Genomic DNA, 25,153 nt, shown 5'->3' on the forward strand with positions numbered 1-25,153 from the left:
GCTGAAAAGCCACCATCAGATATCAATGCCTTGGAAGCAGAGAAGGGCTGCAGGAAAATAAATGCTTGCTGCTTTCCTGATGAGTGCTTTCTAGGGATGAATGTTGCTTTCTGCTGAGGGGATTTTATCCCCTCATGGGATAACATGGCACACCAGGTGGCAATATGTATTTGTTACTACATCCAGCAAGAAATTCAGATCCTGGGAGCATTCCCAAGCTTGCTAGTGACAGTTTGCTGTGGTGGATCATAGTGAGATACGGTTTGCCATCACTTACTTAGTAATATGAGAGTTGCAAGCATATGAAGAAAGGATAGAGAGGACCAAAGCTCTCAAGCAAGATCCACTGCCAGAAAAATTCCAGGAAATCTCAAGGGGCGAGAGCAAGGTCCTGAAACAGGGCCCAAACAGTAGAAGTGGTTTGGGCTTCCCCATTTCTGAGAGCATCTCAAGAGTTATAGCATACCTAAGCTTTTCCAAATCCTTGGGAAGACCTGCTTCAAAATCAGGCCTCTCTGAATGTTATTTATTCTCATTTGTTCAGCCCTGAGTCAAAAAGTATTATAAATTGGCCCTGGACTGAAAACCCAGTATTTTGGCTGAATTTACTGCTTATTAAGGCAACTTCATTGGAGAGCTTTTCTAGAAACTGGTGCCCAAGTCAATTCTGGGGTCATGGGAAAAGCAGATTTAATGATCAGCTGGAGAGGCTGGGTCAGATGTGTGGTTTTAGATGCTGTAACTCTGCCATCCCTCTTTGCAGTTGCAGGTGCTGGAGAGAAGTCCTGTTACAGTGCCTGCTGGGTTCACAGAAAACCGTGAGGAGCAAATCCACTGAGTACTAGTATCCATTCTCAGCTCATGTTTGTCCTAGCATTGCATCATGAGACACAGACAGGAGACATAGGGAAGACACAGGAATACATAATACAGTTTTTGGTTTTTTTTGTTTTTAAAGGGGAAATTAGATGGTTTGGAGCCTATTGCGGGGATGTAGAGAACCTTTCACTCCCCGTTGCTCAATACTTACCAATGATACATGTTGTCCAAGCTTGAAAGTGGATGGCAGCCTTGAGTTTAAGTCCTGTATCTTTCAGGCAAGTGGTCAAACACTGCTAAAAGGTACCATGGCTGGCAATAACGGCCCCAGGTCCATCCCAGACTTGAAGGACTGCCTGAATGGAAGCAGATCTCCCTATTGGCTTATGGAGAGTTGTCTCTTCTGAACACAGCGCCATGCACAGAGGAGGCAGTAGAGGTTGACTGTACTGGCACCAGTTTATGGAGAGGAAGTTTCCCACTTCCATGACCCCATCCAACAGCTCATTCTAGTGTGCACTCTGCAACTTACCAGACACCTGGAAGAGGCAGGTGGAGACCCCCACGTCGTTGGAAATGCTGCATTCGTAGCTACCACTGGTCTCCCGGCTGACGCTGTCCACCTTCAGCTCCGAGTAGTCCTGCTGCTCTGACAGGGGCTGCACCAGAAGGGTCCCGTTGAAGCGCCAGACAGAGGTGGCCACCTTCATAGGGCTGCCCTTCAGCATGGTGCAGCGCAGGGTGACGCTGCGCCCCACGCCCTGGCGCACGTCCTGGAAAGCTGGCTCCACCATGGGGGGGACTGGAGACCGAACAGAGGGACAGACGGGGATGCCATCAGGGAACAGCCATCCCACTCAGCACTGTCACCCTGGTGGTGCTGCTGAGGAGACAGGCACCTATGACTTCCAAGAGGATATTTATTTTCTAGTGGGAGCAAGGCTTCATCAAACCAAAAGCAGCAATAGTTGTCTGACATCCCCTTCTGACTGGGCTGGGGCCACCTCCCACATCCCTCCCATTTATTAGGTAGGAGTAGCCTTTAGCAAGTCCTCATCCCACAGTGAGACAGTGCTTGGAGGAGCTACTGAGCCCTGCTCTTTCATCTGAGAAGTGCAACTCCAGCAGCTGAGTGCCACAGCTTGGATTCAATCCTCAGATCCTAATCAGGATAACCGTAGTCCTCATACCTAGCATAAACTGCATTCCCAGAGTAGACAGGTATGCTCTCAAGCAGTTACATTCATGTTCTTCTGGTCAACATCCGACAGGGTGATCAGGGACACCATGTTCAGATGGAGGGATACGCACTAGCTGTCCCCACAGAGCACAGACCTGAAGGGGTGTTAGAGGGCTTCTCCAAATACATCAATACAACACATCAGGGACTGGCTACAGGGACTCCGGGTCCTATTTTTATCTCTGGCAACAAGTCCCCAATGCTGGGAGGTGAGTCACGTCTCTCCATGTCAGCATCTCTGCCAGTAGCGTCAGAATGGTGGCCACCTCCTTAGCAAAGGGAGGCTACTAAGTCTTGCTCTTCAGCACTTGTAAAAATTTACAGGAACCTCATGAATTGGGCACAGTTGAGGCAGAGCAAGGAGAAAGTTTGGATTGGTATTGCTTGGGTTACCCCCTATTTAATGCAATGGCAGAGGACTTCAGTCTCCACAGCCATCTGATGGACATGTTTCACTTGCAAGAAACTCTTAATTAAAACACTACAGCATGGGAATAAGCAGAAGCTTTCCCTCTAAAATGAGAAAAGCTTCCTGAACACATAACAGCTGTTAGCTTGAATATGAATGAGAGAGAACAGATTTATAGCAGCTCCAGCACAATCGCAGCTCACCTTCTCCAGGTTCAAAGCACCTGCTCTTCCACAGCTTCTATGCACTACAGATCTACAAAGCACCTGCTTCCTCTAAAGGTCTGCAGAGCTGCCAAGCACAGCCAAAAACCTGCAACACACAGTATCTGCAGCGCCACACACACAGTTCCACCAGGAACCACAGGCCACACAGCATCGCTGCTGTTGTGAACACAGCCATGCCTGGGGGCCTTCAGCACACCAGTCTCTCCCCTCTCATAGCCTGACCCCAGCAAGACCTACCTACAGCTCTGTAACACTAGCAACATTTCCATCTTCACCACAGATGAAGGTGGTGCATGCACCACACCATAGCTCTGCATGCACAGTGCCCCCTCTCCCAGGGACACAGACGCATCTGTGGGTACACAGCGTACAAGCATCCCCTCCACCTAGCAGGCCTTGTTTGACAGTGGTTGATTGTTTTCTAGGTACCCATTCTCAACTCAGCTTCTGGGCCCTTTGCTGCACTTACGTGAATTAAAAGCAGCCCTTGACTGAGCTCACATTGCTGTGCTGAGTGGCATGGTCAGCTCGTTGCAGATGGCTTTGCTAGCAATGTGTCTCTGCGGGTGCTCCAAGTGCTGACTTGCCTTTGGCTTACACGTCTCCCACCTCATAGTGAGAATAATGTGAGAAGTTGTTTGATTAGACCTAGTGCCATGAATGTGTCATCTCCATTCCTAGCTGCTATCCCCTTTCTTGGGTCACATCTGCTCCTTAATTGAAGCTGGTGGGGTCTCACATTATAATCAAGGCCAGCTGGTGATGTAGGGTAAAAAAAAAAAAAATGAAAAGGGAAGGAAGGCTTAAAAAAAGAAAATGGCACAGCAGCTCCAGATATACTCAAAGCAATCTATCTCACAAGGAGAGAGAGGGGTGGGAGAGCAGCTTCCCTCACTGCACCAAGCGGCACCTGTGCATGGAGCTTAGGCAAAGGAAGAGAAAAGGTCTGAAAATTGATGAAGTGCCCCCTGCAAGGACACACACTGCAAGGAAAGTGGCCCTCTGGGCCTCACTGAGGGAGTGTCTAGGGCTGGTAAAGGGTCACAGAGGACCAAGGCTAGGACACTCCAGATGCTTCCTTAGGTCACAGGAACAGCAGGGCAGCCAAGGATGCAGAAGATGTTTAATCTTCTTCAGCTGGGAAATGGGATTTACTTGATTTGCACTGGGACAGGTTCTGGGCCTATGTTATCACCTTGTGAAGGGAATGTCTGAAAGTGCCTATACAGTAAAAATTGATTACATTTTCTCCTCTTGTCTCTGGCACTACGAAACAGCCAATGAGCATTAACTCTTCGGGTAGTCCTGGAGCCCCTGGGTTTTCTGGAGAAAGAGCTGAAGCAGGTCATCCCATCACTGCAAAGGATGCAGTACTACACCAAGGGGCTGCTATTCCTGAAGGCTGCCAGTGAATATCAAAGCAAAGAATGGTCAACAGCAGTTACAGGGCAAGACATCAGGTCTGGTCTCCAATGCCTACTAGGGAGCCCACACTTCTTCAAGTAGGTTATACACAAAATGGGAGACCCACCACCAAGGCAGGGATTCAGTCTGCAAATCGTAGCAGATAACAACACAGACTTTTCTCATCCCTGGCTTAAATGCCAAAGAAAGCTTGTTTAAACAAGCCAGTGCTCTGACTCCCCAGAACTGGGAACTAACAACTCCAGTACACCTGAGATGGTGACTGTCCAGGAGCAGAAACCTCCAACATGACTCCTGCACAGATACCTTTAGGGAGTTGCAGAAAATTGTAATGATTTTCCAGGTGCCTCTAATACCCACAAGGAAGCAGCATCCCTGCTGGCTATAAGGGAGCAGTATCTGGCTATTTTGGCTCACTAAGCTGCCATGGTGCTCTTTGGGGAGCTTGGGTATCAACACCAGTTTTTAGCCCAGTTCCAAAGGTGGGGGTCCTTGTCCAGAGGCTCTTCAAATGCCTTTCTATATCTCCCCTGAACTCCACTGGATGCAGCTGAAGTGCTCTTTTAAGCAGCAGCCACATAGCAGGCAGCAGGTTGCTACATTTCAAGAAGGAGGTAAAAAAACCTCTCTGCATATACAGGGCTTTGGGATCCCTTGGTAAAAAACACAGCAAATAAACATAGACAATTACTGTTTTCTCTCAGTATGCAGCTTAAATCCAGAAGAGCTAGCTGCCAGGAGGAGTGGCAAAAGGGGTGAAGAGGGCAGCATGTTACCATTCTAGGCAATGCTGAAGGAACGAGGGTCCTCCAGCAATCTTGTTAAGATGTGGCTGCTGTGAAACACAAGGCAGGGCAGCCTGCCTTTGCAGCAGAATTAGCTTGTTAGGAGCAAATAAAATCAGCCAAACACAGGCAACCTACTCCATCGTGCCAGGCACCCTAAAGCAAAACTGGGCTGTAGGCAGCTCCCTTGCTGTGAGCCAGAGCAGATGCTCTGCACTGGAGGGTTGCTAAGCTAGCACGGTGTTCATAATGATGAAGGGCAAGAGTGAGAGAAACAAAACAGAGAAACGTCAAGTGTCAAGGGGTGTTGCTTTGTGCCCCAATAACCTCTTATTTTCTTGGTTTCACTGGAAATAACCAGGACTGAAATGCTCATCCTGTTAGATGAGCGAGAAGCACACTGGCTGTTGAGCTGTGGCCAAGTCTGTAAGTATTTCTTTTAAGTCTGTTTTTATTTTAGCCTTGAGGAAGGGAGGAGTGTTATTCCTTACAAGACCCAAAGTGCTTGCAGGAGAGACCAGTCTCCTTGCACTGTTACTGTGCTGCCCTACTTGGGCACAGCTCAAGAAGGGGTACTCAGCAATCCTTGCAATGCTGTCTGATTGCTGCAAGTTCCCATCAAATTCAGATGCCTCCAGAAGGCAGAGATGCTTCTTGCACCAATGATGAAGTTAGAGCATCCCAGGATGGCAGTGATGCACTATGGAAAGTTTTTCACTTGTGGGGTGTAGGGTTCAGTTATATGGAAGTTAGTTATTGGACCTGAAAATAGCTCATGGTCACAAGATTGTTCCAGGCGCCTTTAGAAGGCCTTGAACAGAATAAATAAGAAGATAGAAGAAGAAAGATCCCAGTTAGGAAAACACAGGTGCACATTCCACGATAAAGGGAACTTGGCACAAACAACCTCAATTCAGGGGCTTATCTTGACCAATTGGACTAAGACAAGTCTTGTATGCTCTAATTAACACAACCAATTATGTCTTATGTTTGTGCGCGTGGACAGTACCGATGTAACCAATCACCGCTTATGCTTATGCGCGTGGACAGTACCGATGTAACCAGTCACCGCTTATGCTTGTGCGTGTGGACACCAAGTGCTTGCATGTAGTAGCCAATCAAAGTCTCTCAACAACTTAGAGAATTGTATAAAAATGATTAGCTAAGCTCAAACTGGCGACTTTAATCATCACATTGGTGTTCCGTCGTCCGGGCCCCGCACGGATTAATCCCTAAACCCTACATTTGGTGACCCCGACGTGATCCGAAGAGGAACAAGAGGCAACGCTACTGAAAAGGCGGGGGAATTGCCGCGGACCACGGTGGCTTGAAAGACAGCACCGGCACTGCTCGAGAGAGGCAGGACACTGCTTGGGAAAAGCAGGTAAAATCGTAAGCTTACGTTGATAAAAAGGGCGGCAAGGGTTTCGCAGCATCTGCGAGGGAAAAGACAGCCGGAAAGATATTTATGAGGCTGGTTGAAAAAACAGAGAAAAATATTAAAAAGGACAGAAACCTTTCAATTAGTGTGGGTACAGCTTTTGAGCTTAGTACCTGGAAAGCTATCGGAACCTCCCTATGGGATGAAATTAGTGACAGGTCTAAAGAAGTTAAAGGTCTTGCAACTTTAGGGAAATTGATTAAGATAACTTTGCAAGAAATGAAAGCAGATCATAAAGCATCTGCGTCTGCTTTTGCTGCTCTCTCTCTCCAACCGCAAGCGAAAAGGAAAAGCGGGGAGAAAAACATAATGCAGCGAGAGAGACTTTTTGGAGCTTGTCCGCCTGCTCCTGTGCTCTTGACTTCTGCTCCACTCCCTGGGACTGCCGATATTAATCAGCCATCTGACAGTTCCCAAGCCTCCCTAACTGTACAATTAAAGGAAACTCTACAGAATCAGGGAGTGAGTAAAAATCCGCCTATGAGAAAACAGCCCCCAGATACCACCGTTCAACATGAACAAATTATACCTAGCATATACCCTGATTCAAATAATGCAAACGAGGATTTGGCTACTATAATACAAGAACAAGAGAAAGCTAAAATACATGCTGAAGCTCACGCTGTAGCACTCGCGGTAGCATTACGACTGATGGTGCGACAGGGAAAAGGAGACTACGGCCCATACAAAGACCCCCCCGCGTGTCATCGGTGCGGTCAACCAGGGCATTTGAGACGTGCGTGCCCTCAACACATAGCAACGCAGCCTCGATCTGTGCCGGCACGGACTAACAGCAGCCGGTCAAACTTTCCTGGGGTCTGTGAGAGGTTGCAGAAGCCTCTGTACATCCACAAAAGCTATCGCTACACAAAGACATACGAAATGTACATGATGTACAAAAAACTTGTCGGAGACCTGCAGTGGATCCGGCCTTATTGTGGTATCACCAATACAGACTTACAACCACTGTTGGACTTATTGCGGGGCAGCAATAGCCTAACTTCTGTACTACATCTAAGTGCGCCTGGGTGGCGAGCCTTGACAGCAATTGAGCAGAAAATCACATCATCTATGTCTGGCAGATATATCCCTGATTTGCCCATAAATTTGTATGTATATAACTCAGACAAGGAAGTTGCGGGAATTCTGGGTCAGTGGGATGAGCAGCAAAAACAAAACCCATTGGTAATACTAGAATGGATATTCTTGCCTGCTAGCATGTCAAAAACGGTAGTCACTAGAATTGAAGCTCTGGGGATGTGCATTCAAAAAGCAGGGGTAAGGGCGATACAAATTTCAGGGAAGCAAATGGACAAAATCATTTTACCTGTGTCACTTGATATTGTGAGTAATGCCATGTTGAAAAATGACTGTCTTGCAGTAGCTCTGCTGGACTTCAAGGGGGAAGTAGATAATCACTACCCCCCCCCCCCCCCCCCCCCCCATTATTTAAAACAATGTTAACAATGGAACCGCACTCTATCTGCAGCAATAAGCCGCTGGAAGCCATTACTGTTTTTACTGATGCTAGCAGCAAGACAGGTAAAGCAGGATTTGTATATTTACAGGATGGATCCTGGAAATCCAAAGTCATTCTGTCAGAGGGGTCAGTACAAGTGCTCAAGCTATTAGCCGTATGCTCTGTTTTTAAAAAATGGGATAAAACACCTGTCAACATTATTTCAGATTCTCAATATGTCGTGGGGATAGTCAAACGTATGCATAGGTCCCTACTAAAAACTGTAAACAATAAGCAGCTGTTTATGACACTTTTAAAATTATGGATGTTACTAGAAGAACGGACAGACTTATTTTTTATCGATCATGTTCGTAGCCATACAACGCTGCCGGGATTCATTGTGGAAGGTAATGCGCGCGCGGATCAACTGGTAGTAGCCAATGCAAACATCTATTTTAATACACCCAAACCTGATTTGTTTGGACAAGCACTGCTATCCCATAAATTTTATCATCAGTCGGCAAAAGCGCTGAGTAAACAATTTAATCTTCCATTGCAGCAAACCAGAGCTATTCTTGCTGCTTGCCCAGACTGTGCGAATATTCAAAACTTACAACCACAAGGGGTGAACCCCCGGGGATTATCACCATTGCAAATTTGGCAAACAGATGTTATGGAATATCCCAGTTTTGGGAGATATAAATTTATTCATGTATCTATTGACACATATTCGAACCTTATGTGGGCTACTGTTCATATATCAACCAATGCTAAAGCCATAATTAAGCACCTTTTGGCAGCATTTGCCGCCATGGGAGTGCCAACAGAAATTAAAACAGACAATGGCCCGGGATATTGCTCACAGTCATTAGAAACATTTTTACAGATGTGGGGGGTAGCTCATAATTTTGGTGTACCCCACAATTCCACTGGTCAAGCTATTGTTGAATGTGCACATCGGACCTTAAAGGATCATTTAAACATTTTAAAAACGGGGGAAGATATGCGGCACTGTACTACCCAAGAGTTAATAAGCAAAGCACTGTATGTTTTGAATTGGCTACAGCCACGTGGTACTGAGGATCAGATCCCAACTAATAGGCATATGTGTGGGAACAAAAATTTTGATAAAAATCAGCCGCAAGTTTCAGTATTCGATCCGGTTTTACAGCAGTGGCAAGGACCTTGCAAATTATTTACGTGGGGAAGAGGGTATGCTTATGTTTCCACAGGTAACGAATAACCCCATTGGATACTGGCGAAATGGGTCAAGCCGTGGATTGAGCGACCAGATGCCACAGACAACTCAGAAGAGCAAGAGGCAGCGGAGACGTCAGCAGGTCCTGAAGCCCTAGATAGACCGACTAGACAAATCACGACGGAGACCGGCAGTCAATGTGGAGATTAAGAATGCGTGTAAAAAACATGGAGTATATCGTTTTTGGATATGTATTTTAGTGCGAGTGGGTAGAAAAGAGAGTAAATCATCAAAAAAAAAATTTTTTTAACCACTGTAACAGACATTCAACTAATCATAATCAACTAACCTACTAACCTATAACTAATTGTATAGAGGCTAAGCAGTTTAGAATAAGTGCTGTAGAGAATAAGTAAATATATATATAGTTTAATGTTATAATCAGTCCTTGGCGAAACATTACTCACAGAAGAGCCGAGTGTGGAGGTAGTTTTAAGATACCTGATATGTAGTCATTCATTAAAAAAAAAAAAAAAAAAAAAAAAAATTTTTGCTAAACAGTTAGTTAAAACTGAAATTAGAAGTAAGGTCATAGACTCAGTTAACAATCTAGAAATAGGGTGATGGGAAGGTCCATTTTTCATTAATAACCTCGGGGCGAGATTATGCTTATGTTTTCACAGATGCAAGCCCACAATGGACTTCCGTTTGATTTATGCGACCATCATCATCCGAAGCATCATAGATGGTGCGGCAATACGAATACCACCTCAGCCAAAAACTAATGCGTAGGTCATCTTAGCTAACATAACAGATTAAAATTCTCAGTGCATTACGGCCGCATCACAAAGCCCATGAACGAATTGATAAGATAACTATGACTTGTGCAGTGCGCCTGGCCAGCGAGTGCACGCGTCATAGGTTTTCAATTGAGGTGGATTTTGGCACCCGCCGGCCACGTGTGCTAAAATCCATTCCTCTGAAAATGTATAAATACCGGGATTTTCCGAAGAGCATCAGGCTGGTGTGCAGCAAAACCATAGTTGCCTCCGTAGGGACACCCACATAAAACTGACACCTACTGATTGCTGGGCTAAGTTTGCGGAACAAGACAGCAATATGCTATCCAAAAAAAAAAAAAAAAAAAAAGTGAGAGAGGGGGAGATGTAGGGTTCAGTTATATGGAAGTTAGTTATTGGACCTGAAAATAGCTCATGGTCACAAGATTGTTCCAGGCGCCTTTAGAAGGCCTTGAACAGAATAAATAAGAAGATAGAAGAAGAAAGATCCCAGTTAGGAAAACACAGGTGCACATTCCACGATAAAGGGAACTTGGCACAAACAACCTCAATTCAGGGGCTTATCTTGACCAATTGGACTAAGACAAGTCTTGTATGCTCTAATTAACACAACCAATTATGTCTTATGTTTGTGCGCGTGGACAGTACCGATGTAACCAATCACCGCTTATGCTTATGCGCGTGGACAGTACCGATGTAACCAATCACCGCTTATGCTTGTGCGTGTGGACACCAAGTGCTTGCATGTAGTAGCCAATCAAAGTCTCTCAACAACTTAGAGAATTGTATAAAAATGATTAGCTAAGCTCAATAAACTGGCGACTTTAATCATCACATTGGTGTTCCGTCGTCCGGGCCCCGCACGGATTAATCCCTAAACCCTACAGTGGGGTAAATAGTGAAAAAAAAAAGTGAAAACATTTTATTTTTTTTAACTTTAAAAAATGGGGATGTTGCCATGAGGCTGCTCAGTCTCATATGGATGAAAGGCAAAGAAAGGCTCATAGTGGAGTGGACTGATGCACAGATATCGGTGACAAGCTTAAGCACAAATCAGCATCTGCAGAACAGGAGAACACTGAGTGAACAGACCTTGCATTAAGAGCTCAGGCAAGAATTGAAAAGGTCAAAAAACCTTGACACAACAGATACGACACTACTATGCAAGACACATGCAGAGTCTGCTTTCGCACTGTAGCTTGAGGACTGTGAATAGCATATCCTAGGCAATTCCCAAATGCTGGCTCATTTTGAAACGGCTGTCAGAGCTGACAAGCTCACTCATAACCCTCTTTCTGACTCACAGGCAGCCCTTTCCACCCTGTAGCCACCCTGACCAGCGGCTGACAACAGCCATCTCTGTAGGTGGTCAGCTGCCCGCATTGTACCGCTGGTCTATGCAGGTGCCATAGGCTGCTGCACTCTCATTTTTCTACAGGGATCTACTTCCCACAATACTTCCTCCGCTGCAAAGAACACCACGGCACAGCAATGTCCAGGCAGAAAAAGAGAGGCACAAGCAGAAATACTGCCTGCCTGGTTTCACATGAACTGGCAGCATCAGAGAAACACAGTGCAGGAGTCCTGTATCCTGACCCACACTTCAGTCCTTAGCCCAGGCTTCCTCTCCTGTGCAAAACACCTTCTACTCTACCCTCCAGAGTCAGTCATCATTTACATTTTTATTTAAATCTAGGAAGTGCAACATGTAACACAAGTGATGAAAATAGCAAGCCTTGCTAGATTAGAAAGCAGCTTTATTTTCAGCAGCTCTTATCCCGGCTCTGCTGAATGACTCCCTCCAAGCTTAGCCACACAATCACAGCATGAGTGGGACTCCTGCTTGTAGTCTTCACCTTACCCATGTGTGAGAGCTAATTGACCGCTCGCTGGATTAACACTGCAAAGGACACACAAATAACCTGGTATGAAGGACTGCACTTCGTGGTTAGTTACTATTAATTAGCTGTGTTTTGTTATCCAAAGTGGCTAACAACACCAGGCAGTAATTTCTCTCTCTGGAAAGCAAATCAGCACAGGCTCTTATTAGGGCCTTAGGAGACCTATATGGCCCCATCCAGCATCCATTTAAATTCTGATAGGTACCCTTCTGTAGTCATACTGGGTGCAGTCTTCCCTAATCTTCTCTAGACAACCAAACCAATCCTCGCAAAGGGTGCCTTCCTTATCCAGCCCTAGTCCCATAATCTGGGGTAATAAAGATGTCACAGGCATCAAAGATACTGCATCCCTGCTTTCACAGCAGGTAGAAAGCTCCATGGTTTCAGCTCCAGGAGAGACCAGATCTCTCTACCTGAGCAAGCCGGAAGCTCTTTTATTGTCACAAGGCTAGGAAATTACTACTGAGCAATTCTGTTCCCTGAAACATCACCCACATTAGGCACCAGCAGTTTTCCACATGGAGATAAATATCCAACTTATATTTACAAGCCCAGTCTCATCTACTTGTTTCTGAGAGATGATATAATGGAGTAGTTAGAAGAGGGGAGGTGGAAGAAGGTTTGCTCAACCTGTTTCAGCTAAAAGCCAGAATCTCTTTCATATTCTATGGCTTTTGCCTTTGCACTTTAGTCTCCTCACATATAAAGAGATAAAATGTGCATTTTTTTGCAAAGTGCTTGAAAGCCAAGTCACAAGTATTGTTATTTCAAATAAAACAAATTTGTTTGAGTGCATCTTCTGCTAGACAAGTAGGTGCAGGGACTGGAGAAGCAGGGCTCAGAGCAGAGAAGGCTTAGTTCCATGCTAGTTGACTGCTTTTAAAAGAAGGGCAAATGAAATGTATTCACTACCAGCTTTTCTGTTTTTCTCCCCTCTGAACTTTCCAAGCCAATGAGCTCAACCAGTCCTCACCTTGTTTTAATATAGGGATTTACTAAAGGATTTCTTCTTCTGCATGATGAGCTGTGATGATTAATACATGAGACCCCTAGCTCACTTTATGGAGTGCTTTGAAGAAAGTCCATCCTAGGTGGGAATTTCCAGACCTTCTACCTCACAGATATGCCTCCTCAAAAAAAGATCTGTCCCACACATGCTGGAACTCCACTCAGACTTACTGCCCAATCAATTCATGCTAACAAGACACTACAAAGACAAGTATTCTCCTTCAGTGTAAAGCCACCTCATTCCCATGCCTCACTTACCTTCAAGTGCCTGGTTTCAAAACAGTATGCTCCCCTAATTGAAAAAGATAAGTGGGAAAAGATGGTGTATGTACAGAAGACACATGCACATTTGTTTGTGAAATGCATGCTGATAATCCTCCCCCTGCCCACATACCACCCAATTAGCAAAGTTATGCACAAAAGAAATAAAGAGGGTGAGAGAGTGGGCATCTCAGAGCTAATACCTTCAATTACTGCCAGACCAATGTTGTAACCCAAATCTAGATTTCTTTTTTTTTTTTTTTTTTTTTTTTTTTTTTTTTTTTTGCCACAGACTAACATGAAAATACTGTCTCTAACTCACAGCCAATTTTGCTAGTTATAGCACAGTGAAGCAGGATGACAGCTAAGGTGGATCTGGGATTCTCCTGCCCACCCACATACCCACAAGAGGGGATCCCTCCCATGTGTAGCACTGTCAGACCACCAACTCTCCGCTCAGGTTCTGCCTCTGTCTTCTAGAAGATAACAAGATGTCAGCTCATACCCATGCATCTGCTATTAAATGCTTCTGTTTAACAAATTGGGCTGGCAGTGACAGGCTGCTCCCAATAGCATATAAATAGTTTAGATCCAAACATTCACTAAGAGTCAGCCAATGATACTCTTTCCCAAAAGCATCCCATATGCATTAACTTTTGGCCAAGTACCAGTTATCTTACTAGTCAATAATTCATAGGTGAGCTACTCAGCTGTGTAGTTCTGGGAATAAAGCAACTCATTGCCAGTGCAAACTAAGATTTAAAAAAAAAAAAAAATCAACCCAAAAAAATGAACCAAATAAGATTCTTCTTCTGAAACAGAGAATCCATATCTTTTCTCTTACTTCAGAGTTTATTACTAGTTTTTCTTACCATCTAACCCAATTACCTTGCTGCAGTTTAAGCCTACTTCAAGTCCTCCCCATAGGTGCTTTTATGTCCTAGTAATCAACTCTGTCTTATCTCCAGTAGCCCCCAACCTCAACAAATACTAGGACAGAATTCTTAGTCCTCTTCTCCTCTCCCAAAGTCCTTGACAAGATGATGTTGATGTTTTGTATGTATGTGTGTGTATGTATATATATGTTTACAATTCCCCTTTCTCTCCTTCTGCTCTTCAGATGGCAGAAGCACAGCTTTAGTTACTACTTAGATTTTGTTTTCTCTGGGCTAGAAACTGTCCTGAGTTTTGAAGGCCAGAGGATTCACATGCAAAAAGTTTCGGAAAGGAGAAAACAAAAGAGAAACCTGAATCCTCAGCTCTGACTCTCCTCACTTGCCTGGCAGAGACAAGCAGGACACAGGGGCCTGTAACGGGGCAGAGATCAACAGGTACCTTCTCCAACCTTGTGAGCAGAAACAGAGCTGCTTCACCCATCACAGCAGAATGCATTCCCTGTGCTTCCATCCACAGTGTAAAGAAGGGAAAATGGGAAAACAGCCAATCTGTGATGCTCATTGTCCTAGGGTATTTGCTCCACATTCCTGAGAAGGATTTGAACAACTGAGAAAGAACCGATCATCCCCCCAGGTTTGACAGCAAACCTGGAGATAGCTGGAACAGGACTTTAAAGCCCAAATTTATCCCACCTAACTTCAGGCTCTTCACTGAGGCACCCAAGTTAGGAACGCCACCTGCCTCCAAAGCCATTGAGTGAGATGGACATCTCCAGATGATGATGATGATTCAGATGGTAGGAATCCTTAGCTGGCATTACCTCTCTCTATCCTGTGCCTGCACAGGGAGCCTCAGGTGATCCCGGCCCTTGCATCTCTGCTAGGTGGGATGAATGCAGACCAAAGTAAATGCTTGTGTGACACCTGCACAGAAGGGGTCAGTGGCACCCCTCTATATTAACCTCTCCATGAACTCTCAGTGCCTTGTTTAATGAGTTCATCAGTAAGCTGAGTCATAACATGCATCTGAAACTTGGGCAGCATGTCCTGCTCTTGAACAGGAGACACCTCCTGTGTTAGAGCTGCTGCATGCCACAACAGAGCTACCCTGGGAAGGAAAACAGACACCAGCCTGTATGTTCCCCATAGCAAATATAACAATAAATCTTTGGACGCCAGACAGCATCCAATTAGTGCCACAGCTAGGGCCCAGATCCAGAGTATGCAGCGTCTCCTATGGAGGATCTCACCCACAACCAGGGGAGCCACCAGACAGAGGTGACTGCTGACTCCAAGCAGCAGTGCAATAGCAAGAGGCTCCTATTCCATCACCAGCTGCCTGAGCAATTCAATCACCTCCACATGTTTAGACCCTTTTAATAACAGAACTGAAAGTTAAGAGCAGGGAGGGTGCAGGACAAAGTGCCTCCAAGAACTGCAATCCTGTCAAAATGGAGAAGAGTCCCTGCTTTTGAAATGCAATGATGGTCAGGGCCACAGGTGGTCAGAGCTCACAGCTGGGCTACAGCATTACCTTACCTTGTTTTCAGTTTGAAAGCTAAATTGTGACCACTAGATGATCCCTCTACAGCTGCTTTCCAAACAGGCAGGCAAAGCATGAGGCATCATAGCCAAAAGCAGAAATGTTGATTAAAAAAACAGACCTGCTTTAATGATGGGGTGGTGGGATCAGAGCTGGAAAGGGGAGAGATCCAAGCCAGAAAGAGCCTGGTAGGGGAAGGAGGACCATCCAAGGCAATTAAGATAATCAAGTGTTAACCAGCACTCCTTAATATGTTTGCTTTGAATTCTCTGTCTATACTAGTAAGCAAAAAGGAGGCATGGGGCAAAGCTAGAACATGAAGAGTTAATACAGTGGTTCTCCACGTATCTACAGAGTGGAAAGAGTACAAGCTTCCCCATACAAAGCCGGCTCTTCCTCAGCCTCTCCTTCAGACCTAGTAGGGAATTTGGACCAAGGAAGAACTCAGGATAGAGTAACACCCAGTTCTCCATCACTTCTCTATCTGCTGCCTCAGAGTTCTGCTGCCAATCGTCTAAAATCCTCCGTTAACTGTCATCATTACCCCATTTTTCCATCCTTCACCCTTGATTGATCTTGATTTATCTTAGGAAGATGACGACAATGAAAACGTAACCATTCAGAAAGAGGCTGAAAGGATGCTCAAACTAAAAGATTTATGGCAAACGTTCAGTCTCATAGATGAAGCAGCTGAGGTCAACAGATACCGAAGCAATTTTTCCCATAAGAATTAATATAACAAGGGGGGGTGGTGCATACAGGAACTTAAGAAAAGCATGCAATTTAAAAACACAGGACCAGTATGTATAGCATAGAGAAAGGAGAGGCAAGAACATTTTTTACTGTAAGCATTTTTGCTGTCACTCTCTGGATGGTTACCTCTTCATCATTGTCATCATCATCTTCAGATGAATCAAGGTGGGTCAAATCAATCACAGGCAAAGGATGGAAAACTGAGGATAGGTTTAGGTGGTCCATCAGATGACATGGCTGAGGTCTTTCAGAATAGTGACCAGCTTCAAAAAGCCAGCTGTCAAACAGCCATCTCTGCTATCTCAAAGTACTGTCTTCCCCCTCCATCCTTCACACCATTACCTGCATGCATTTAAAATGTGTGAATTTCATAAGTGCCCGTGTCCAACTCCTCCTCTATTAACTAATCATGAAAAAAATGCTTTATCTGTCATATCAGTAACTCTCATAGCTTTTCATGAATGCATCTTCAGTGGATTGCTGCTTACAGAGAATCATCTCCCTACACCTTATTCCCAAAACTGCTAACCACCTATGGAGACAGCAGAGGATTTGGCAGTCCCGTTTCTTCAGGCCTGGATGATACTGCCTGTCTCAGAGACAGGCATGGGCTCGACCTACAGAGGACTCACTCTCCCGTTGGAAACCTCATGTCTTCTCTCTACATTGCCACCATGTTTCCAGAGAAACAGCAGCAGCAGCACACCAGCCTCACTGCTGAAGCAGACACAGTGCTGCAGCTCTCATCTCTCCCTGCCTTAGGAAGAGCACTGTCACTTCTGACAGCCACAGGTGGTGTGGGCTCCCAGAAATCACTCTCCGGGGCTCAGGGTTTCCTCTGCAGCAGAGGGCACAGAAAGGAGGCCAATGACAGAACTGGCAATCATTCAAGGACAGCAGCCTGCTCCCTCGACCTCCCCATCTGGCTATCAGCTCTGTCCCATCTCCTCTGGACTTGGACCAGGAGAGGGAAATTTATTAACAGTCCTGCTCACTGGATAAATCTGCTCTGACATTCGATTTTCCAGGCTGTTTCTGTGGCTGACCTCAAACTGGGCCAGCACTACAGGAACCATTCGGAGGAGCAGCATCCCTGTAATGTGGGCACATGCCTATCTCACACAGACACTTTTTCATGTTGACTGAGGAGGACTTAGGCTGCAGCAAAGGGAATATGCAGGACAAGTGGGAAGTACACACTCCATTTCTTCTCCTGATGCCTGAATTTTGGTCCAACAGATAAATGCCTGAAGCTGGTTCCATAAAGTTTCAGTTGTTCACATTCCCAACTCTTTTGGGACACAAAAAGTAAGGCTGTTACCTTCCTCATTCTCACCCATTGCATCAAGGTCTGAAAGTAGATCCTGGCCTGAATTAATCCATCAGCAATTATTAGCCCGAGGGGTTGCAGCAGCACACACTGTAACATGGTATCCTGCTCCTTGAAGCCTCTGTGTGATAGATAATAACACCTCCCAGAATCAAACACCCCAGGTGAAAAGGACATTTTAAACAAGTTTCATCAATGTTTGCTGAGCCATCCCGCTGTGGTGGGCAGAGAGAAGATACATAGTCCTGTGTACAGCTCTGGAAAGAACTTGCGTGGACTTAAATCTAGGAATATCTGTGGCTACATCTGTGATAAAAGCCAGAGGTGATGGAAGGATAGGCTTCTCTATGTCCTGTTTGTGAGACTCTGGCTGGATCTGTGTACCCTGACCTGAATTCATGAGTGCAAAAATGGCAGAATAACAGACTAATAGACCATAAAAATCTTAAAAATGCCGTAGAAAGCATGAAAAGATGGGGGAAAACTTCATCTAGCCAGGCCTTTGAGGGGAAGTTTGTGATAGCATCCTGCAAACACCAGAGAAGATAAAATTATTTTGTACTCTCCATGAATGTATTGCCTATGGGAGTACAAACATGAACCAATTGGGTCAATGTAAGTAGAGGAGACCTCAGGACGAACAGCAATAAACCTTTTTATTCCTCACTGGTTCCAGAAAAAGACTCATGGAAGATGAATGTGGGATGCAAATTTACAAGTTAAAAAATGAATGATGATTAGTATAGTTTTATAGGTCCTTGGCAGACAAACTGGGTAGTGTTTGAAAAAGCAACAAGAAAAGTAACTATCTTGTCATAACTTCCTCAAGCATTGGAAAGATCCTGGCTTGCTTCCACATGACAGACTAATTGAAGATGTAATACTATTCAAATGCAGACCACATTAAGCAGATTAAAAACACATTAACTGAAAGAGTTCAAAAAGAAATTTTAAATGGGTGCACATACACTGAGATCACTCTAGTGAGAGGTAAGACCTTCTCTAGGAAAGCCTCTCTAGCAAGACCCCATATGAACCTCTTAAACTGATGCTATTTCACATCTTCATCAAGGTCAAAGATCCAGCCAGCAGGTTGGCATAGCTAAAGGATATCAATTATAAAGTCCCCTGTTCAGGCTGTGTAGCCAACATCACACAACCAACCTTTGGTGTCTGAATGACCTTACATCCAACTGCAGCTGGGGTGACCGGATGCAGACTTTGGCACAGCTCTGGGATGTGGCTTGTGCTTTGCTTCCTTCCCTCCCACACAAAGGCAGCATCCTTAAGTGCCTATGTCAGGATAAGATACCAACATCTGTAGAGGACACAAAATATGCAGCAGTAAATAACATACTAGAGAGATTCCTCACACAGGATAACTTGGTTTGCTTGATGGAATGGACTTATGGTAACTGCATTCAATTTATCCTGGATAATGTAAAGGTTTGGAAAGAAAACTGTTGAGGAAAGAATGTGTCACTCTTGTTAGGAAAGAGACAATGACTGCAAGAAGAGCCTGAGTCGATGTAACCCAGTGAACATAAGCTTTCAGCTTAATTCTGTAGTCCAAAGATGTCCAAATCCTTGGATGATTAAGCCAAAACTTACTAAACGTATTGAGATATGGGCATCACCTTGGCATCTGCATTGGTGAGAACATTTTTTTAAAATCTGTTTAATATGGGTGACCACGCTGCAAGAATGATATTTAAAAACAAACAAACAACAAAACAAACGAGAAGAGGGCTATAAATATGAATCAAGGGCTGGAAAACATGCCTTGTGGTGAATGGCTAAAGAGACTCACTCTGGATTGCATAGTGAAAAAAGGCTTAGAGATTACTTGTTCTGGTGTCTGAGACTACACAAGGAAGAGACTGCTGATAACAGCTCTTTATGTGAGAAGACAAAGGCATAAACAGAGCTTGTAGTTGGAAACTGAAATGAGAAAGGCTTAGATTAAGTCATGACAACTGAACCATGAGAGTAAAAAAACACTGGAACAACTTACTGAGGCACACAGTGAATTCTCTGTCACTTCAGTCTGTGAGTAGATGCTGCACTGAAAACGTACAAATAATCCAAGTTTAGATCCACAAAGGTAAACTTGCCTTGTTCCTCAGCTCCACTAGTGAGAGAGACTATGCTTGGCACATAACTAATTCTCCTGTCTAGACAAATAGCACAAAACGGTTAGAAAGAGATTCAAAGAGCTTTTGCTTTCTCATAATGATCAGGAAGCTGGAGTCCCAGCATTTCGGGTAGGTGGATTGGAGCACATAAGCTTCTCCAAATGGTTTAAAAAAACCCACCCCCAATTCCCCCCAAAAACCACAAACCCCAACCATCTTTCCTCCTCTCTTTAAAATCTGCAGGTAGTTTAATTTGTAGCTTTTCATTTATACGTGTGAGTTGGTTCCTAGAAAGCTAATCAGCATGAAAACTTGCCCTTTTCCATGCGAGAACTTCGACTTTTGCAAAACCACATTGCAAGCAGCCCAAGGGGAAGAGAAAAATCCTCGATGCACAAAAAAAACCCACATTTTGAGCATTGCTCTGTTTTCCTCTGACCCAGCCAACTGCCACCATGTTCTCATCCCTTTAGACCCATTATGGTCTTTCCAGCAAACCACCTTAGATGGAGGGCTGCTCCCTTTCCCTCAAGCCCCAGTTCCCCATTTTACAGAGTACCAGGATATTGGCTAAAGGGCCTGTATTATGCATCAGCTATGAACTGCTCAGAAAATCCCAGCAGACCTAGCACTATTAAGCCCATCTATATTGCATTAAGTTGTTATTAGCTTATGATTAGGACAGTAAAATACCTCTTTGCAATCAGTGCTTGGTGAGGAAAATCCCTGTTCAGTACAAATGTCACTATTATTTATTGTTCTCTTGACCTCAATCACAGCCACTGCCGGGAACCCCTGTTAGTTTTGGCACTCCAGCCAATTCCTCCCATCATATGCTTGGCCTAGTTGGGCCCAGAGTTGTACCATATTTGCGACGGTTGAGACTTTTTTTTTTTGCGATGACACTTGTTTCACCAGAGGTAACAGCAGGTCACAGCAGACCAAGAGCTTACAAAGGGTCAGCTGGAATGACCTTCAGTTGCCATTCTTTCTTTAGCCAGCAGAGATTTATCCCAGATGCTTCTTTGCCACAGAAATGGAGTAATTTTCAGTCTCTTCTACACTCCATTCATCCCCTCGCAGCTTGGCAAACAAGCAAACAGTTTCAGAAGTCAGCTTCCTCCCAGTCAACAGTAATGAAAAATTTCCATGGTTTCCTGCGATCACACAAGACCTTAGAAACAAGGACTCCAAAATCATACAAAATGCAACAGGTCTGCATGCAACTAGGGAAGTTAAGCACGTCTGTCAATTGCTGGGACCAATGATGGTTTTTCAGGTTCATCACTGGATTCATAAAAGAAAACCAACTGTTTTACCTCAAGTCCTGGAGGCCAATTAAATTCAAATCAGAAACAGAAGCTGAGATAAGGTAGCAGCATGTGCACACACATGCTTATTTGTGTTTGCAGTAGAGAGGCAAAGAGGAATGGAAATTAGGAATTATATATACAAAGTGAAATAGGGTGAGAGGGGTGCATGTTGGAAATGTGATCTCTGCTCATTGAGAAAACGCTGTTTCCTGGCTTCAAAGACAAACCAGTCTCTTTCTCAGAGACTGGCCCAAGTAGAAAACCACAAACTAGTAAATGAACAGTTGTTTCCCCACAGAAAGCTCCAAAAGACCCCTATGCCCTTCCTAAAAACTGAACCTTCAGCCTCCTGATACAGCGTCCCAGCACAGAACTGGCAGCAGAAAACCTGCTGGGATGTAGAGAAGCCTGAGCACCTCTGAAATTTAATTCACATTCAGTTTCCCTATAGGAGTCAACATAATTGGTGCCGTTTCAGAGCTTAGGGTCAGGATGGTCACAGCTAATTAACTCCCCCCACCCCAGGATGCTCAGTTTCCTACTAGGGCTTCTGTTCATATCAGGAGTGACTCAGGGTCTTCCCTGCATAAGCCCCCTCCTCAAAAGCAGCATCACTATTCTATGCATTGCCTTCACGTGCCTGCCACAGTCCTCCAGCAGGGCAGGAGAAAATAGCTCTGCTTTAGTGCCAGGGTACAGGGAGTAGGTGAGGAATAGCATAGAGGCCTGCTCCTGCACCCTCATAGGTGCTTCTTGACATGGTTTATGGCCCAAAAATCATGGAAGAAAAGCAAAAGCACAGGCACAATGTCATGGCACCACATAGCTCTCTCAGGGAAAGAGGCTGGGGTAAAAGAGCCCCTGCTCCCCTGGCACAGGTCCTGTGTCAGGTCTGATGTCCTATGCTCCCCTGCAGGTGTGGACAGCTGTTTTCACTTCTCTGTGCCTCAGGCTCTTGTGCAGAGGCTGAGAGTTATCATGAGAAAAATGAATTGCTTTTTTTGCCTGCTTGGTGTCTTCCTGGTTCCTCGACTGAGTTCTGGTCTGTGGCATCTCTCTCCCCACAGCTGGGCACTCAACATGGTCACATCCTTGTCACCAAGAGGCAGAATTTGATAGGGACAGGGAATTCCCTCCTTTCCTGTCCTGTGACCCCAGCCTTAAAACATGAGAGCTGACAGCAGTTTTCTAACTCCCTCCATCTACCACCTCCCTTGCCCTGTGCCTCCTGATGCCAGTGTTACCACATATAGCACATGCCTTCCCAAATCTACTTTGCTCAGGTGTCAGCAGCAGCTCCCTCTTTCGCTAGAACATATGTACAAACCATCCAATCCTCTTAGCTCTCCTATGCCCAGACTTTTCCACTGGCTTTTCTCTTTCAAATACACCCATTATACCCAACTCATACAGGTAGGTACCATCTTCTTCTCTTCCTAAGACACTGCCTATAAACTCAGATCCCAGTCCTGTCCATCAACTCTGGCAGAGAATATCCTGCCACCTCATGCTCCACAATCCATGGCCCTTTCTCTGACTTGGCTCAGTTCCCACATCCCCTGGACACATACTGGTGCTGTGTAGACCAAGAGAGAAAGCTTGGCAACAGCTGCTGTGCCAAGCTCACCATCTCTGGTCACCATCAAGCTGACCTGCTCACTGGAGGTAAGCACACAGTAGAAGTACTCACAGTGTATGTTAGAGAGAAACCTATGTTATATCCCCATGCAAATAGAAGCAGAGCCAGGACAACCTCTCCCTGCAGCCAGGCTGCCTCGATGCAGTCTCAGTATCACTATCTGTATCACAGTTCAGAGATCTTTGATACAGGTGGTTTCACCTATGGCCTAAACCCAGACAACAATAGGGCTTAAAACCAAAGCTGTTTCTTCAGAATGGCAATATAGAAAGTACTGGGAAAGTGTCTGACAGTACTTTGGCAGTAGTATGCTCCTGTGGCTTAAAGACAAAGACACGCTTAGGTGAGACCCAAACATGCACAGCCTTGCAGGATGCCCAGCACAAAGCATGTGAGAGGATCCTGGAGTTGTTTTTTATCCCAACAAATTGATGTATAGCTAGGTCCTACAGGGAAAATAGCTGCCATGGCAGGAAAAACTTAAAAGGGGTGTCTGAATTAGAACAATGCAGAATATGGTGTTCAGCCCCGAAAGGGCTAGGGTAGGTGTGCAATTTTGACAGAAAGATGACCAAGACTGTCTGCCATCCACTGTGTCTATACAGTTCTTGTCTCTCCTTTCCTGACAAAACCGTACAGCTTGGATGTCTATCTCTCTCTTGATAAAATTAAGTTGCTCTTCCTGAGAGTCTGGCCAAAAAACAGGATAATGGCAGCTTATGGAAAGTGTATTTGTTTCTCCCAACAATATCTGAGAAATGGATTAGCTGATTTAAACCAGTTCTCTTCTGAACAAACAAATTCATCTCTCTAGGTGAGGAGTGCTCACACAAGCTTTTACTCAGCCTATCATTAGGTATTTACCTAATCAGAGGTATTTAGAGGTGAGCAATGAACTGTATGAAGGCTGAAGAGCAGTGCAGGCAGGCTGCAGTCTCATGTAGCAGACCCAGGTCCCCTCTTTAAGGAGGGCTCCCACCTTCCCGATGAACATATCTGGGTATCATCCTCTCTTCTTTCATGGTGATATACCCAGGGCACAGTGAGGAGGCCTCCTGGTACTTTGCATCTGACCTGTGGTGCCACAGACTGAACATGCCAGCTTTGCAAAATCTGCTGCCCAGCCTCCACTGCTCTGGTGAATTCTCCCTGCCAACTGGGCCTTTTGCTTCATGTCTCAAGTCTCCTATATCTCCTGGCCACCACAGCATGGAGACATGCTCTGTCAGACCAATTTCTATCAAAGAGGTAAATCGGAAAAGCTCTCAGGGCACAAGGGAGACTTCCCAAGAAAATCTTGGTGAGTGGCAGCACGTGGGAACCTTCCCCACAAGGCAGCAAGCAGAGAAGAGACCAGGGTCCTGCAGAGCAAGTCCTAACTGCTACACACTGAGGGGAATAATTCAGGCCAGCCAAAATTCATACAACTGCTTTACCCTGTGAAAGACATTTTCCTCCAAAGCTGCATATGCCAAACTCTACTAAAAAGCAGCACTGGGAGTCCTGAGGTGGTCACAAAGAAGAAGGTTTTAGCTAAACAACCTTAGCCTGTCAAGACTACCTACCCCTCAATGCCACGAGGGTGGCAGGAGGGTAGGGCTAACAAGTCCTAGACAAACAGGAGCCATCCTATTTTCAGCTACATTTGGTATAACCCTATCCTAAGACCCAGCCCAGAACCACTGCAGGTGCTGTCACAGCTTCCATCTGCCAGGCCCCAGGACCAATAGATGGTAACTGTTAAAACAAATCTGAGGCCAGCTAAGCCTCTGCGGTTTGTTACTGTGCTCTGAACCGTGGCCATTTGGGTTTACAGTCATGATGGAATAAAACTGATTCCTCCTTCAGCCTGTCCTTAGACTGACAAGTCTGATTAGTTGTTAGCAGCCCAGGCACTGGGAATCAGAGTGAGCAATCCTAATGTCGTATCACCGAGGACAGGGCTACGTGCACAAACACAAGCTCCAAGCAGCTTAATCGCAGACACAAAACTGCAAGTGGAAAGTGTGTTGACAATCAGGAACAAAACTCTCTGCTTTTAACAGGGGGTACAGGGACGTTCTGTGTATTGATGGAAACACCAAAATAACAGGTATACTTTCAGTTTAGTGACACAAACCTCTGTACAACAAGTTAGGGGATAAAAAGGGAGGATTTCCATCAAAGTGGAACCTAACAACCAGGTCAGGCTTTGTTCAGACTGGTGGTTTGAGGTCATGTCCATGACTACAAATAATTTTCTTCTTTTCACTAATGAAGGTCTCCAGGTTTGCAAACACTGAACTTTTAGAAGGCACTGTTTTCCTGTGGCTTTGAATACAGACACACCTTCCTCAGAACATCAGTTCATTCTTAAGCCTCTGATGGTCTAAAATGAACCAGAACATCCCAGAGGTCTGGTTGGTAGGAGAGCCCAAGGTTTCCCTCTCTCGGGAGCAAGACCTGTACCATGTAGAACAGCAATACTGAAGCATGAATGGAAGGGCAGGAAAGACCCAGCCACTGCAAGAGTAGAAAAATCACCTTCTGCCCCCAAGTTAGCTCCTGAACTGCATTCCTTAGCTTGGAGGA

General features: G+C 45.1%; 1 protein-coding gene across 4 annotated transcripts in view; it reads right to left on the reverse strand.

The window, feature by feature from the left end:
* The window catches only part of MDGA1 (MAM domain containing glycosylphosphatidylinositol anchor 1), a 156,240-nt gene that overhangs the window by 56,393 nt on the left and 74,694 nt on the right, over window positions 1–25,153 (reverse strand). For all 4 annotated transcript variants that reach the window (XM_049833814.1, XM_049833813.1, XM_049833812.1 and 1 more), the window contains one exon: window positions 1,352–1,621. In XM_049833814.1, coding sequence (XP_049689771.1) covers window positions 1,352–1,621 — 270 coding nt within the window. The remainder of the gene's footprint in view (window positions 1–1,351; window positions 1,622–25,153) is intronic.

This window comes from Accipiter gentilis, chromosome 30 (assembly GCF_929443795.1).
Source record: "Accipiter gentilis chromosome 30, bAccGen1.1, whole genome shotgun sequence".
Classification (NCBI taxonomy): Eukaryota; Metazoa; Chordata; class Aves; order Accipitriformes; family Accipitridae; genus Astur; species Astur gentilis.